The sequence below is a fragment of the Lynx canadensis genome, chromosome E2 (genome assembly GCF_007474595.2).
Source record: "Lynx canadensis isolate LIC74 chromosome E2, mLynCan4.pri.v2, whole genome shotgun sequence".
In the NCBI taxonomy this organism is placed as follows: domain Eukaryota; kingdom Metazoa; phylum Chordata; class Mammalia; order Carnivora; family Felidae; genus Lynx; species Lynx canadensis.
In genome coordinates, this window is record NC_044317.1 from 53,402,151 (window position 1) to 53,416,907 (window position 14,757).

Genomic DNA, 14,757 nt, shown 5'->3' on the forward strand with positions numbered 1-14,757 from the left:
GGATGCCTCTGGCCCCTCGGTTCCCTTCTTTCTAAAACCATGCTGACAAAGGGAAAGATAAAAATACATCTCTTGGGGCGCCTGGCTGGCTCAGCTGGAAGAGCATGAGACTCGAACTCCGGGTGGTGAGTTTGGGCCCCACCTTGGGTGTTGAGATTACATACATACATACATACATACATACATACACAAAGAAACAAACATGGGGTGTCTGGGTGGCTCAGTCTATGAAGCATGTGACTCTTGATCTTCGTGGTGAGCTCGGGTCCCATACTGGGCATGGAGCCTACTTAAAACAAAACAAAACTTAAAAAAATACATCTCCCCCCCTCCAAAAGAAAAAGCAAATCTCCCAAGAGGCTCCCGAGATCGAAGAGCTGGGGTGGTCGGGCAGGGAGCTGCGAGGCCTGCCGGGAGCTGTAGTCCTCCCGCCTCGTGTCTCTCCAGGGGCCGCCCACCTCGCCGGCCCCGGGAAGGGGCGGGCGGAACCTCGGGGGCCCCCACTCTTCTCTGTGGACGTGGCGTGGGGCGTCCGCGGAGTTCACGGGCCCCGCCCCCTGGGGGGTCTTCGTGAGCGTTCATTGGTCGGAGGGCGGGCCTCTGAGCTGCTGGAGGCGGGGCCTGGCTGGAGAGCCGCCAAATGGGGCATCTTTACGGAGAACGCCGAGCGGAACGTGTAGGGGGAAGCGAAGCTGGATTGTCTGGTAAAGGGAGGCGAGGGCGGGTGGCCTGCCCAGGGAGGGCGGTTCGGGTTCGCTCGGGTCGAGGAATTGAGTCCAGGCTGCAAAGGACGCCTGAGAGCCTGCATGATTTCTCTCTGGCCACGACCCCATCCCATACTTGGCGTGGGAAGTACGCCACGTCTCCCGCTTGAAACCCCCACTAACGGCTCTGGGACCAGTCTGGGACTCCCTCAGAAGAGTCAGTCCCTACCTCGGAGAACCCCGCCCCCCTTTTGCCCATCCCCGGCCCTTCTTGAGCCCTAAACTTTGCGGCTTGCTATCATCTGTCTTGTCTTCGCTCTCTCCACGCACCGCACCCCCCCCCCCACCCCCGCCGGCCCGGCATTCTTCTGCCCTGTCTCTATCCTTTTTCCTGTGACCCCTGACTCCTAGCCTCCACCACTCCCTAGGGACTGATGATGTGGCGTCCATCACTTCTGCTGCTACTGCTGCTGCTCAGGCGTGGGGTCCAGGGCAAGCCATCCCCTGACGCAGGCCCTCACGGCCAGGGGAGGGTGCACCAGGCGGCCCCCCTGAGCGAGGCCCCTCATGATGACGCCCACGGAAACTTCCAGTACGACCATGAAGCTTTCCTGGGACGGGAAGTGGCCAAGGAATTCGACCAGCTCAGCCCAGAGGAAAGCCGAGCCCGTCTGGGGTAGGAGAGAGATGGAAGGGAGGATTCGGGGTTGTATTTTTAAACAGGGAGGTCAGGGGAGGCCTCAGTGAGAAGGTAATATTTGAGCCATGTGAGTATATGGGGGAATAGCATTCCAGGCAGAGGGAACTGTAAATGCAAAGGCCCTGAGGCAGGAGCAGGCTTGATATTTGAGCAACAGTGAGGCTACCGAAGAGGAGAAGGTGGGAGGTCACGGCAGAGAGAGAACAAAGAGCCCGGGGCCTTTCAGGCCACAGTGAAGATTTCAGCTTTTCTCTGGATGAGATGACAGCCAAGGGAGGGCTCTAGGCAGAGGAAGGACCTGAGCTGACTTAAGTTTCAACAGAATCCTTCTGGTTACCTTTGGGGGGACAGGCTGTAGGGGGCAAGAAGCAGGGAGCCAGTGAGGAATCAACTAGAGTAGTCTACATGGGAGACAAGAGACGATGGTGACGAGACCAGGGTGGAGACAGTGGCGGTGACTGGGTCTGCTGGCTGGGAGATTGTGCTTGGATGGGGTTGGGTGAAGGAGGGTTGGAGGAGGAAAGGCAGCGACAGGCTAACGCATTTGGAATAGCCCTTGCTACAGTACCTGGAACCCTTCTACGTGCTTTACAAGGGTTAACTTAGGCAATCCCCACAATCAGGCTAGTGTTTATCCCTCATTTTACAGGGGTAAACCAAGGCTCAGAGAGTTTGTTCGTGTTTTTTTTTTTTTTTTAAGTGACTTGCCCACGGTCACACAGACAGCAAGAGGGGGTGGCAGAATTTGCACCTAGACTGAACAACAGCCTGAACCTCAGTGAGGGAGGGTGTGTGTCCTGGGGACTCCAGCTCCAGACCGATCAGAGCAGAGACAGCCCAGAGCGGGAGGGGGCGGCGACCTGGGCATCGCCATCTGGGAGTCAACCCTAGGGGCTGGGTTGCGGGGCTAAAGGACAGCGACCCAGGGGAGCGCTCCCTGTGGGCTCTGTGAGCGGTTGGGCAAGGACCCAAACCGGTGGCGGGGGCCTGGGATCCGACTGGAGCGGCCCGAGAGAAGGTGTGTGAGGAGGGGCCTCCAGGGGCTTCATATGAGACCGCAAGGTGCACGTGGTCCGGCCGGAGCACGGGAAGGGAGTGATGGAGGCCAAGCCGGCGGGGTTGCGGGCGAGTGTCTTAGGCCAATGCCTGATACAGTCAGGGAAAGGTAGGGAAGAGGTGCGGGACGCAGCCCAGGGCGGCGCTGTGGGGAGAGGCACCTGCAATGGGCCGGTGCAGCCAGGCGGGCGGGGCAGGGGGCGGCTTGGAAGGGATGGCCTGAAGACCCGCAGGGCCTAAAACGGTGAGATGTCAGGGGTGAGTGTGGCCGTGGCCATCAGAGTTCAGAGAGAGGCTTGGGACAGGGGCCATGCGGGCGAGGGGCGCGGTGCGGCGCCTCGCTCCCTCACCCCACCCCGACTCGGACGAACAGATGGAGCAAGTGAGGGTCTAGGGGCAGAGTTGGAGTGGAGGGTGTGACCCTGGATTGTCGTAGGTCCTTCCCCCAGCCCGGGCTTGTGGAGGACCGCGGCGCCTCGGAAAGGGCGTGAGAGCCTCTGGGAGCCGAGCCTGGATTGAGGGGGCGGAGCCCCGCGCTGGGCGCGGCCCTGGGGTTGACACGTGCCTCCCCTCGCTGTGCTGGCGGCTCTGGGACCGCGCTATCACCGCTCTCTGAGGGTGTGTCTCGAGTGGGGGCGTGGCTCTGCTCCAGGGGCGGAGCCTGGGTGGAGGCGGGACTCCTGGGGGGGCGGAGTCCGGGACTGACGTGTGCCCCGCCCGGACTCGCAGGCGCATAGTGGACCGCATGGACCGCGCAGGGGATGGGGACGGCTGGGTGTCGCTGGCCGAGCTCCGCGCTTGGATCGCGCACACGCAGCAGCGGCACATACGGGACTCGGTGAGCGCGGCCTGGAACACGTACGACACGGACCGCGACGGGCGTGTGGGTTGGGAGGAACTGCGCAACGCCACCTATGGCCACTACGAGCCCGGTACGCGGCGAGACCCCGACTCCCGCTCCCCACACACATCGTGACCCTGACTTTTTTTGATAGTCTCATCCTGAGAACCTTTAGCTTATTAAACAGAATCCCTAAGCTTTGACCTCTAACCCTTCAGCAGGGTCTACCCACTTCTAGTACCCCATCACCCTGAGACTCCCCGTCTCTGATCTCTGGCTTCTCGCTCCGGCATCCGCGACGTCCATAACCCCGCGACTGGGGGATCCTTGACCAGGGACATCTACCTGTCATACTCTGTCATCCTGACCATTGATCTCCGACCTCTCATCCTGAGAACCCCAAATCCATTCACCCTGTCCCCTGGCTGTCTGGGGACATGGTAAATGTTCCTGTCTGTCGCCATGCCCCAGCCCTGTGACCCCCACAGCTAATGTTCTCTCCCTCCTGGACCCTCACCCCACACTCCTCCTCCAGCCTGTCCCTCATGCAAATCCCAGAGGGGCTTTCCACACCCAGAGCTGACCCTGACCTTCCCCTGCTCACGGCCTTTCATGGCTTCCCAGAGCCTCCAAAGGAGATTCCCAGCAACTCAGTCCAGCCTGGCTCAACGCTCTGGCTTTCTTTTTCTGCATTTTCTGGCCAGCCATGTGGATCTCCCTCGGTTTCCCTGAACTCATCACGCTCTTCAAATCTCCACATTCCGCTCATACTGTTCCCTTTGTTGAAAATGCCCTTCCTCTCCTCTCTGTCCTTAGCCCGAGTCAGTATAACCTACTGCACCAGAGGGTGACCTTGGGGCCCCAAGGGCCAGTGTCCACTCAGAGTTCATCATTCCTGGCCCTATGACTTTGGGCCACTTATTTCCTCTCTGTGGGAATCTATTTTCTCCTTCATAAAGTGAGAATAAATGAAAGAATTCCTTTTACTTGTGTGTGTGTGTGGGTGGGTGTGAGAATTAAATGCAATTTTGTAGGTAAAGAGCATATAATAAGCTCTCACTGCAAGGTAGATACTATATACAAATAATGAATCTCTATTAATTATTATGGGTTCTGTGAGGTCTTCCTGCCCTGACTCCACTGAGTTGGATCCCTTTGGCTTTTCCCTCAACCAGCCTCGTATGCCCTCCATTAAAGCACACCTGACCGAGATATCCCCCTTCCCCAGGTGAAGAGTTTCATGACGTAGAGGACGCCGAAACCTACAAGAAGATGATGGCTCGTGATGAGCGGCGTTTCCGGGTGGCGGACCAGGACGGGGACTCCATGGCCACTCGTGAGGAGCTGACTGCCTTCCTGCACCCCGAGGAATTCCCTCACATGCGGGACATCGTGATTGCTGTGAGTGAGGGCCCGAGGAGCCTGCTCCCCACTTCCCACCTTCTCCTCTCCCCCACCCCAGACCCAGGCTTTTGACGTCAGGGCCAGCCTAACAGTGCCCGGGAACCCAGGCTACAAACAGATCAATGGAGGGCACTTTCTCCCTTGCCCGACTCCTGACCTCCCTGTGTCCAGTCTCTCCTGGCTCTGCCTTCCCCTTCCTGTGGTCACATTTGGGGTCTGGGCCCCCAGCCTGCCATCAGAAGAATCCCCCAGGGGCGTCTGGGTGGCTCCGTTAAGCGTCTGACTCTCGGTTTCTGCTCAGGTCATGATCTCACGGTTCATGAGTTCGAGCCTCGCATTGTGCTGACAGGAGCCTGGAGCCTGCTTTGGCTTCTGTGTCTCTTTGCCCTCTCTTTGCCCCTCCCCCGCTGTACTGTGTGTGTGTGTGTGTGTGTGTGTGTGTGTGTGTGCGCGCGCGCGTGTCTCAAAAAGAAATAAACATTAAAAAAAAAGAAAGAAAACATATTCCCCAGAAATGCCTCTGGAAGCCCCAGTTGTGGCCAAACTCCAGGAAAACCCCAACCTGACCACACCCCCATACATGGACTTTCTATTTGTAATTTTTCACCAATCCCCTCTCCATTTTATAGTGGAAGGATATCTTTCTTTAGACTTTAATAGACTTTAGTGTTTTTGTTGTTGATGTTTATTTATTTTTGAGAGAGAGCCAGAGCGCGAGCAGGGGAGGGGCAGAGAGAGAGGGAGACTGAGAATCCGAAGCCGGCTCCAGTCTCCGAGCCGTCAGCACAGAGCCCAACGTGGGGCTCGAACCCATGAGCCGGGAGATCATGACCTGAGCCGAAGTCGGACGCTCAACTGACTGAGCCACCCAGGCGCCCCTTATTTGTTTGTTTGTTTGTTTATTTATTTAAAATGTTTATTTTTGAGAGAGAGACAGAACGTGAGCAGGGGAGGCGCAGAGAAAGAGGAAGACACGGAATCAAAAGCAGGCTCCAGGTGGGGCGCCTGGGTGGCGCAGTCGGTTAAGCGTCCGACTTCAGCCAGGTCATGATCTCACGGTCCGTGAGTTCGAGCCCCGCGTCGGGCTCTGGGCTGACGGCTCAGAGCCTGGAGCCTGTTTCCGATTCTGTGTCTCCCTCTCTCTCTGCCCCTCCCCCGTTCATGCTCTGTCTCTCTCTGTCCCAAAAATAAATAAACGTTGAAAAAAAAAAAAAAAAAAAAAATTAAAAAAAAAAAAAAAAAAAAAAAAAGCAGGCTCCAGGCTCTGAGCTGTCATCACAGAGCCCAATGTGGGGCTCGAACCCACGTGAGATCGTGACCTGAGCTGAAGTCAGAGCTTAACCAACTGAGCCACCCAGGCACCCCTTTATGTATTTATTTTTAGTGTTTGTTTATTTTTGAGAGAGAGAATCATGTGCACGTGAGCTGGGGAGGGGCAGAGAAAATGGAGGACAGAGAATCTGAAGCAGGCTTCGTGCCGACAGCACAGAGCCCGAGGCAGGGCTCGAACTCACGAACTATGAGACCATGATCCGAGCTGAAGTCGGATGCTTAACAGACTGAGCCACCCGGGCACCCCTCACAAATTAGTTTTCAAGTATAATTATGTGTATTTCTAAAATAGGTAACTTACTGATGTGTTTAAATGCCCAAAAGATGCAAAAAAAAAAAAAAAAAAAGTGAGTCATCCTCGACCCGACTCCCCATCCCGTCCCCACGGCTAACCCCTGTCTTGTGTTTCCATTTTCAGAGCTGTTTTGAGGGTCTGTGGCAAGCCTGTGAGGACCGAGGGCTCTGAGGCCAGAAGGCCTGGGTTCAAATCCCAGCCCTGCAGCTTTCTGGCTGTGTGATCTTGGGCAAGTTATTTAACCTCTCTAGACCTTTCCTCATCTAGAAAATGGTGGTACTGATAATATACATACCTGAAGGCTAGTTACAGGGACTAGATGAGTTAGTACATGCCAAACTGCAAAATTGACCCGTGGTAGATGCTCATTACGTCCCTTTACACACACACGTCAGTATAGCTACGGGATAAACCTTCTGGAGGGAATCACTGGACCCACTGGGTTGTGTGCTTGCAGTGGCTTTAGATATTTCTAGGGCATTTTATTGGCTTGATGTCCAGCCCACTCTGGAGATGACAAAGGTCCAGAGAGGAGAGGGGCACCTGGGTGGCTCAGTCGGTTAAGCGTCTGATTCCTGGTTTCAGCTCAGGTCTCGATCTCCTGGTTCATGAGATCGAGTCCCGCGTCAGGCTCTGCACTGATGACACAGAGCCTGCTTGGGATTCTGTCTCTCTGCCCCTCTCCCACTCATGCTCTTTCTCTCTCTCTCTCTCTCTCTCTCTCAAAAAAAAAAAAAAAAAAAAAAAAAGGATTCAGAGAGGAGAGATGTTAACCCAGCCTTCTGGAACTCACTAGTAGATAATGTTGTAACACCTCTTTACTCTCCTAAGTTGAGATTATTTTCTTAACATGTATTTATTTATTGAGGCAGAGAGCAGAGGGGAGGGTGGGGAGAGAGAGAGAATCCCAAGCAGGCTCTGCGCTGTCAGTGCAGAACCCAGTGCGGGGCTCGATCTCACAAACCGTGAGATCATGACCTGAGTGGAAACCAAGAGTCGGACGCTTAACTGACTGAGGCACCCAGGGTGCCCCTGAGTTGAGATTACTTAACAGACCCTGATCACCATGTCCTGTGTGCCGGGGGCACCGTCGTAACACCTTTACCTAAGCGTTACCTTGATTGAATTGTCACGGCAACCCTGTGGGGGTGGGCAGTCACCTTCATTTTACAGACAAGGACACGCAGGCACAGAGAGGTGAGACTTGCCTGAGATCACCCAGACTAGAAAGTGGCACAGCCTGGATTTGAACCCCAGCAGTTGAATCCGTGGTCCCCACCAGGGGGCAGCAAACTATGTAACCTGGGGCGGAATCCAGCCCACAGCTTGTTTTTGTAAATAAAGTTTTATTGTAACACGGCTAGGCCCATACACTTCGTGTGCTACAGCTCCAGAGTTGAGTCGGAAATAGTTCCTATCTGGCCCCTTATGGAAAAAGTTTGCCAAGCCTCTGTCTGAATTCCACTCTTAATCTTTCATGTTCACGGATGTCAGGTGTAACCTCCCCACACGTAGGATTTCAAAACATTGCTATTAGCCCCAACTGTACTATATCAAGGGAACACAGAGAAAAGTCACTTATAAGATACAACAGGAGGGGCACCTGGGTGGCTCAGTCGGTTGGGCCTCCGACTTTGGCTCGGGGCGTGCTCTCACCAGTCCCGAGTTTGAGCCCCGCATTCGGGCTCTGTGCTGACAGCTCGGAGTCTGGAGCCTGTTTCGGATTCGGTGTCTCCCTCTCTCTCTGCCCCTCCCCCACTCATGCTCCATCCCCCTCTCTCTCAAAATTAAATAAACATTAAAAAAAAAGAAATAACAGGAATTTCAATATACGTATTGTAGAGTTACTAGATTTAACAAAGGGCATTCAATTATACTTGAACTTATGGCAAATAATGTAAACAACAAATACGTTTTTTAGCGTAAGTATGTCCTACACAATATCTGGGACATACTTATGTTGAAAAATTATCTGACATTCAAAATTTTTTCAGTGTTTATTTATTTTATTTAAAAAAAATTTTTTTAACGTTATTTATTTTTGAGACAGAGACAGAGCATGAACAGGGGAGGGGCAGAGAGAGAGGGAGACACAGAATCGGAAGCAGGCTCCAGGCTCTGAGCCATCAGCACAGAGCCCGATGCGGGGCTTGAACTCACGGACTGTGAGATCATGACCTGAGCTGAAGGTGGAGGCTCAACCGACTGAGCCACCCAGGCACCCCAGTGTTTATTTATTTTTGAGAGAGAGAGAGAGAGAGAGAGAGACCGCAAGCAGGGAAGGGGCAGAGAGAGAGGGAGACACAGAATCAGAAGCAGGCTCCAGGCTCTGAGCTGTCAGCACAGAGCCCGACGTGAGCCTCGAACCTGTGGACCACGAGATCATTAACTGAGCCGAAGTCAGATGCTCAACCGACTGAGCCACCCAGGTGCCCTTATCTGAAATTCAAATGTAACTGTGTCCTATAGCATAAGTATATTCCAAATACTGTGTGGGGAGATACTTATGCTAAGGAATTATTGCTTGTTCATCTGAAAGTTGAATGTAAGGGAGCCTCCCATATTTTTTCTGGCCACCCTAAGATGTTGGAGTTGTCTCTGCTAGAAAACATAGTGGGGTGTCGGACGCGGCACTGTCCTATAGTGAGTGAGTTTGAATGTAAAAGTGGGGAACAGAAGCTGTTTGCTCAAGAAGTGGAGAAAGGGGTGCCGGGGTGGCTCAGTGGGTTAAGCGTCCGACTCATTTCCACTTAGGTCACGATCTCACAGTTCCCGGGTTCGAGCTCTATGTCGGGCTCTGTGCCGATGGTACGGAACCTGCTTGGGATTCTCTTTCTTTCTGTCTCTCTGCCCTTCCTCTGCTTGTGCTCTCTCTCTCCCTCAAAAATAAATGTAAAACCTAAAAAAGAAAAAAAACCCAAAGTGGAGAAAAACACCAGGAGCTGAGGTATTGTGTGTTACAATGGTCCACCAAGTTATGTCCTGCTTATATGTAAAAGGGAGCTAGGGTCTAGGCTCTGCTAAATGAGAAGAGGCTTCTGCCCTTGGAGAGTGTCCGCTTCGGGGGTGAGAAGAGTGTTACCGATGCGGGACACATCTCCTTGTGAGTTCTGTATGTTATAAGACATCCGGGTTCCCTGGCCACCCCCCCCCCCACCCCAGGTAGGGCCTGCATCACTGGGCACCCCAGAAAGCCACCCAAGCCCTGGCCGGGTAGACCGTGCCGAGACTGCTCTGATGCCTGGCCGCACAGCCGAGCCAGAATTCCCGGAGAGAACCTCACATCCCTCCCCCAGAGCCTGACCCAATGCCTCTCTCCCCAGGAAACCTTAGAAGATCTGGACAAGAACAAAGATGGCTACGTCCAAGTGGAGGAGTACATTGGTGAGTTGAACCTGATCCCCTCCCTGAGGACACTTGTCTTCTCCCGAACAGCCCAGTGTATACCACCCATGGGAGAGCCATGGCCCTCTGAAGTGGGGGCAGGGGCACTGCTTGAGTTCATGTAGCCACCAGACATTTATTAGGCACCTCCTGTGTGCTGGGCCCCTCATGTATTTATCGATCACCCACCGTGTGTCAGGCCTAGCAAACATTTATTGAGTACACATATTTGCTGGGCCTAGCCAATTTTTATCAAGCACCTACTATGTGCCAGACCAGAAGAGCATTTATCAAGCACCTACTGTGTGCCAGGACCAGGAAACATGGATTGAACACCTACTGCATGGTAGCGTTGAGGATACAGCAGAGAATATCCCACACCGGGTTCCTTCCTGGGAGGGTCTGGAGTCTGCAAAATCCGGCCTCAGGGGCTGCATTGGTTGGGGTGGGAAGTCAGGGAGCTTGTCTTGAACTTGTATTTGCACAGCAAAGGCTGTGTCTCCTGTTATTCAGAATTTGGGGGGTGGTCTTTTGACACCCCCAAATTTGCCCTCGGCCCCGCCTCTACCCCTGTCTTAAGGGGCAAAGAATTTAGTTGAGGGGAAAGCTGTTAAACATGGATATTTTTTCAAGTTTGAAAATATTTTTCTTTTTCTTTAAGAAAAATTTTTTTGTGTTTATTATTTTTTTATAAAGTGTTTTTTTAATGTTTATTTATTTTTGAGAGAGAGACAGAGCATGAATGGGGGAGGGGCAGAGAGAGAGGAAGACCACAGAGTCCGAAGCAGGCTCCAGGCTCTGCACTGTCAGTACAGAGCCCGATGCGGGGCTTGAACTCACGAACTGTGAGATCATGACCTGAGCTGAAGTCGGACGCTTAACCGACTGAGCCACCCAGGCGCCCCTTAATGTTTATTTGAGAGAGAGACAGAGCATGAGTGGGGGAGGGGCAGTGGTTGGGGGGCGCGTACCAGAGACTCCCAAGCAGGTTCCACGCCACGTGAGCGCGGAGCCCGACTCACGGCTCGATCTCATGACCAACTGATCACTACCTGAGCTGAAACCAAGAGTCGTATGGTGAACTGACTGAGCCACCCAGGTGCCCCAACACATTTTTTTTTTTAAGTTCATTTATTCATAATCTCTACACCCAACATGAGGCTCGAACTCACGACCCCAAGAAGAGAGTCACATGCTCTACCGACTGGGCCAGCCAGGCCTCTCAAGACCTTTTTATTTATTTCTGAGAGAGAGAGAGAGAAAGAGAGACAGAGCACAAGTGGGGGAGGGGCAGAGAGAGAGGGAGACACAGTATCTGAAGCGGGTTCCAGACTCGAGCCGTCAGCGCAGAGCCTGGTGCGGGGCTTGAACTCACAACCCGCGGGTTCGTGACCTGAGCCGGAGTCAGACACAACCAGCTGAACCATCCAGGCGCCCCAAGACCTTTTTATTGAAGCATAATTCATTTTTTTCTTTTCTTTCCTTTCTTTTTTTTTTTTTTACATCTATGAGGCTAGAAGTCTTTTTTTTTCTCCCCCTCCCGCCCCCCCCCCCCCGTCAGCAAGAACTGCAGCATCGTCACTAAGAACGAAAGCTGGCACCCTGTCACATGCTGGCCTCTGTTCTAAGTGGTTAACGCCTCATCAGTTCAGTTAATGCCCCCCTCAACCCCTACGAGGCTGTGATTCCCCCATATTACGGATGAGGAAGCTGAGGCCCGGAAGGATAGATACTTGACTGAGGAGCAGGACGTCAGTTCAGGCGGCGGAGCCCAGGGTCCCACCCGGACCCCCCTAGGCTGCTTCTCTTCCCCGTGGGGTTCCGGACTCCCCAGGGTCCCGTAACTTCACAGATTTGAATGGTATGCGGAAGAACGGGAAGGAGGAGTACTGAGGGGGTGTCACGGGCCCTGAGCCAGGCTGGGAGGGGGGGCAGGTGGCGAGTCAGGGAGGGTGGGAGAGGTGGGGGTGCGCCGTGCTCCGGGGTGCGGGCTTCACAGCCGGCCTGCCTCCTTCCCACCTGCTCCCCGCCCCAGCTGTGTGACCGCCCATGAGTTCCTCGTCCTCGGTGTCCTTGCCTCTAAAGGAGGTCATAGAGCACCCAGCAGGTACAGTCACCTGTAGGCCCCCCAAACTCCCCTCAGCACATGAACTCCCGAACGAAAGGTCTATCCAGGCAATGGAATGTTATTGGGGCATACAAAGGGATAAAGGATTAATACAATGCTACAAAGTGTATAAGTCTTGGAAACAGCGCGCTGAGTCGCGGTGGGGTACAGGAAACCAAAGTGACGTTGTGTGGCAGCTACACTTTAGTAAGAAAACGGGGGCACCCGGGGGGGGTTCACTCTGTTTGAGGCTCTTGATTTCCACTTGGGTCATGATCTCCCAGTTCGCGAGTTTGGCCACGATATCGTATGACTGCATTTATATGAAATGTTCAGGATAGGAGAATTCATGCAGACAGGAATTAGATTACTGGTCGCCAGGGGCTGAAGGGGGGCAGGGGGTAGGATAGGGAGTAACTTTTTTTTTTTAATATTTATTTATTTTGAGAGAGAGAGAGAGCACGAGCAGAGGAGGGGCAGAGAGTGAGAGGGAGAGAGAGAATCCCAAGCAGGCTCCACACTGTTTTTTTTTAATAATTAAAAAAATTTTTTTAGATATACTTTTTGGGAGAGAGAGAGTAAACAGAGAAGGGACAGAGAGGAGACAGAGAATCCCAAGTCAGCTCTGTGCGAAGCTCAGTGCGGGGCTCAAACCTGCAAACCTTGAGATCATGACCTGAGCCAAAATCAAGAGTCGCCGCTCAACCAATGGAGCCACCCCGGTGCCCCTTGAGGGAGGTTCTGAAAGCGGGGTGAGCTGTTCTAAGGGTGGCACACAGCATTTCACGTGTGTATCCCTCAGACTGATTGCCAGTTGAGGAAAGGATCGATCAGTCAAGTCACTTTCCCTGTAGCAGGACTGTCACCTGTAAATGGGGTGTTGCCGTTAGTCCCATTCAAACAGAGGAGGAAACCGAGGCCAGGGAAAGCGAAGGGGGCTGCCCGGGGCCCCTTGGTCAGGAGCGGTCGGGGACCGGACGGAGCCCCCGGTGGTCGCGGCCCCGAACCGCCTGACGTCGCCCCTGTCGCCCGACCCAGCGGATCTGTACTCGGCCGAGCCCGGGGAGGAGGAGCCGGCCTGGGTGCGGACCGAGCGCGAGCAGTTCCGGGACTTCCGCGACCTGAACAAGGACGGGCGGCTGGACGGCAGTGAGGTCGGCCACTGGGTGCTGCCCCCCGCCCAGGACCAGCCACTGGTGGAGGCCAACCACTTGCTGCACGAGAGCGACACCGACAAGGTGTGCAGGGGTGGGCGGGGCGGGGGGGAGGCTCTGCAGAACTGACTAGACCCGCCTTGGGGCTGCCGAGGTCCCTGTTGGGCCCCAGCAGACGGACTGAGAGGGGTGCGGGAAGGGAGGAGCGGAGAGCCAGAGAGAGGGGGACGGAGACCTGGGGGGGCCACAGAGGTCAGAGAGGAGTCTCACAGGCAGGGCCCCTTGTCATCCCTGCTGACCTCTGACCCTCCCTCCAGGATGGGCGGTTGAGCAAGGCCGAGATCCTGAGTAACTGGAACATGTTCGTGGGCAGCCAGGCCACCAACTACGGCGAGGACCTCACGCGACACCACGATGAGCTCTGAGCCCCAGTGTGCCCGCTACAGCCTTGTGGCCCCGTGGGATGACCGGAGGAGGGGCCCCGGTGGCCAGGTCCCCCTCCCCATCTGGACTGCGGGATGTGGCCACAGCCACCCCGTGTCCCTGTCCCCCTGAGCTCTCAGGGACCCACCAGGTCAAACTTCTCCAGGACGCTGCAGCCCCTCCCTGCCCCCTCCCCTCCCCTGGGGTCTCACAGACCCAAAGGGTGAGTGACCATCCGTTTCTCACTGGCAGAAACCCCCCAGCCCAGACCAGGGCCCCCCCCCCCCCCCCCCCCGTGTCAAGTTCAGCCTTCAAGAGCCGCCACTGACCATTCCGGCTCCGAATCTGGGCCTCACACCCCACAACAGAGAAACACTCCCCGCCCCGCACCCCACCAGCCCCCCCAGGACTCGCCCGCCTGCCGGCACGGCCCCCACAGTGCCTCCTCTCTGCCAGGGAGGCAATAAATTCCAGTGCTGGGGCCTTGTCTGTGTGTCTCTGAGGGGGTGACGGGGGCCTTGGAGAGGAATTGGGGGCTGTGCCTGGGAGCTGGGGGGGAGGGGGACCGTGGGCTGGAAGGAGGGGGGACAGGCGTTTGGAGAGGAGGCTCTAGGAGTCAGCAGGTTTTGAGGGCATTCCTGGAGCCCCCTGGAGAGCACAGGATGGCAGTGTGCTGTTGGCTGAGTGGCCTGGGGGTGGGGGCCTCCCTGGTGAACAGAATGAGGACGTAAGCCCTGGGGACATCTGGAGGGAGAGCCAGCCAGACAGAGGGAACAGCAGGACAGGAGGCCGGTGTGGCTGGAATGGGGTCAGCGAGGTGGAGAGATGGGGGAGGTAAGAGCAAACAGAGAGCTGGAATGTGGTGGTACAAGGTCCCGTGGACAGGTCTTCGGGGTCGCTTTGCGGTGAGACAAGATAGTCACGGGCAGAGACCCAGAGAGGCGGGGACAGAATTTACACTCAGTGAGCTGGGAGCTCGAGGAGGGTCCTGAGTAGATGTGAGCTGACTTGGGTTCTAACACGGCGGTGTCTTTGCTGCTGAGTTGGGACAGAAGGACGGGACGGTCCAGGCATTTATTCCTCATGCAGCCCTGTGAGACCCACTGGTTTAAATTCTCCTCTAGAGCTCCCAAAGGATCTATAAGAATAAGGTCACCAATGGGGCGCCTGGGTGGCGCAGTCGGTTAAGCGTCCGACTTCAGCCAGGTCACCATCTCGCGGTCCATGAGTTCGAGCCCCGCGTCAGGCTCTGGGCTGATGGCTCGGAGCCTGGAGCCTGTTTCCGATTCTGTGTCTCCCTCTCTCTCTGCCCCTCCCCCGTTCATGCTCTGTCTCTCTCTGTCCCAAAAAATAAATA

At 55.1% G+C, this 14,757-nt stretch overlaps 1 protein-coding gene across 2 annotated transcripts; it reads left to right on the forward strand.

Annotated features, from left to right (window-relative positions):
* Positions 1-106: 106 nt before the first annotated feature.
* On the forward strand, positions 107-13,883 carry RCN3 (reticulocalbin 3). Of its 2 annotated transcripts, none has more exons than XM_030299711.1 (7): positions 107-125; positions 1,133-1,380; positions 3,190-3,392; positions 4,530-4,702; positions 9,656-9,716; positions 12,862-13,061; positions 13,295-13,883. In XM_030299711.1, the coding sequence occupies exons 2-7, from the start codon at positions 1,139-1,141 to the stop codon at positions 13,400-13,402; spliced, it is 987 nt and encodes a 328-aa protein (XP_030155571.1). In that variant the 5' UTR covers positions 107-125; positions 1,133-1,138; the 3' UTR covers positions 13,403-13,883. The 2 variants fall into 2 exon arrangements, with proteins under 2 accessions (XP_030155571.1, XP_030155572.1); XM_030299712.1 differs by lacking the exon at positions 107-125 and adding an exon at positions 634-704.
* The last annotated feature ends 874 nt before the right edge of the window (positions 13,884-14,757 follow it).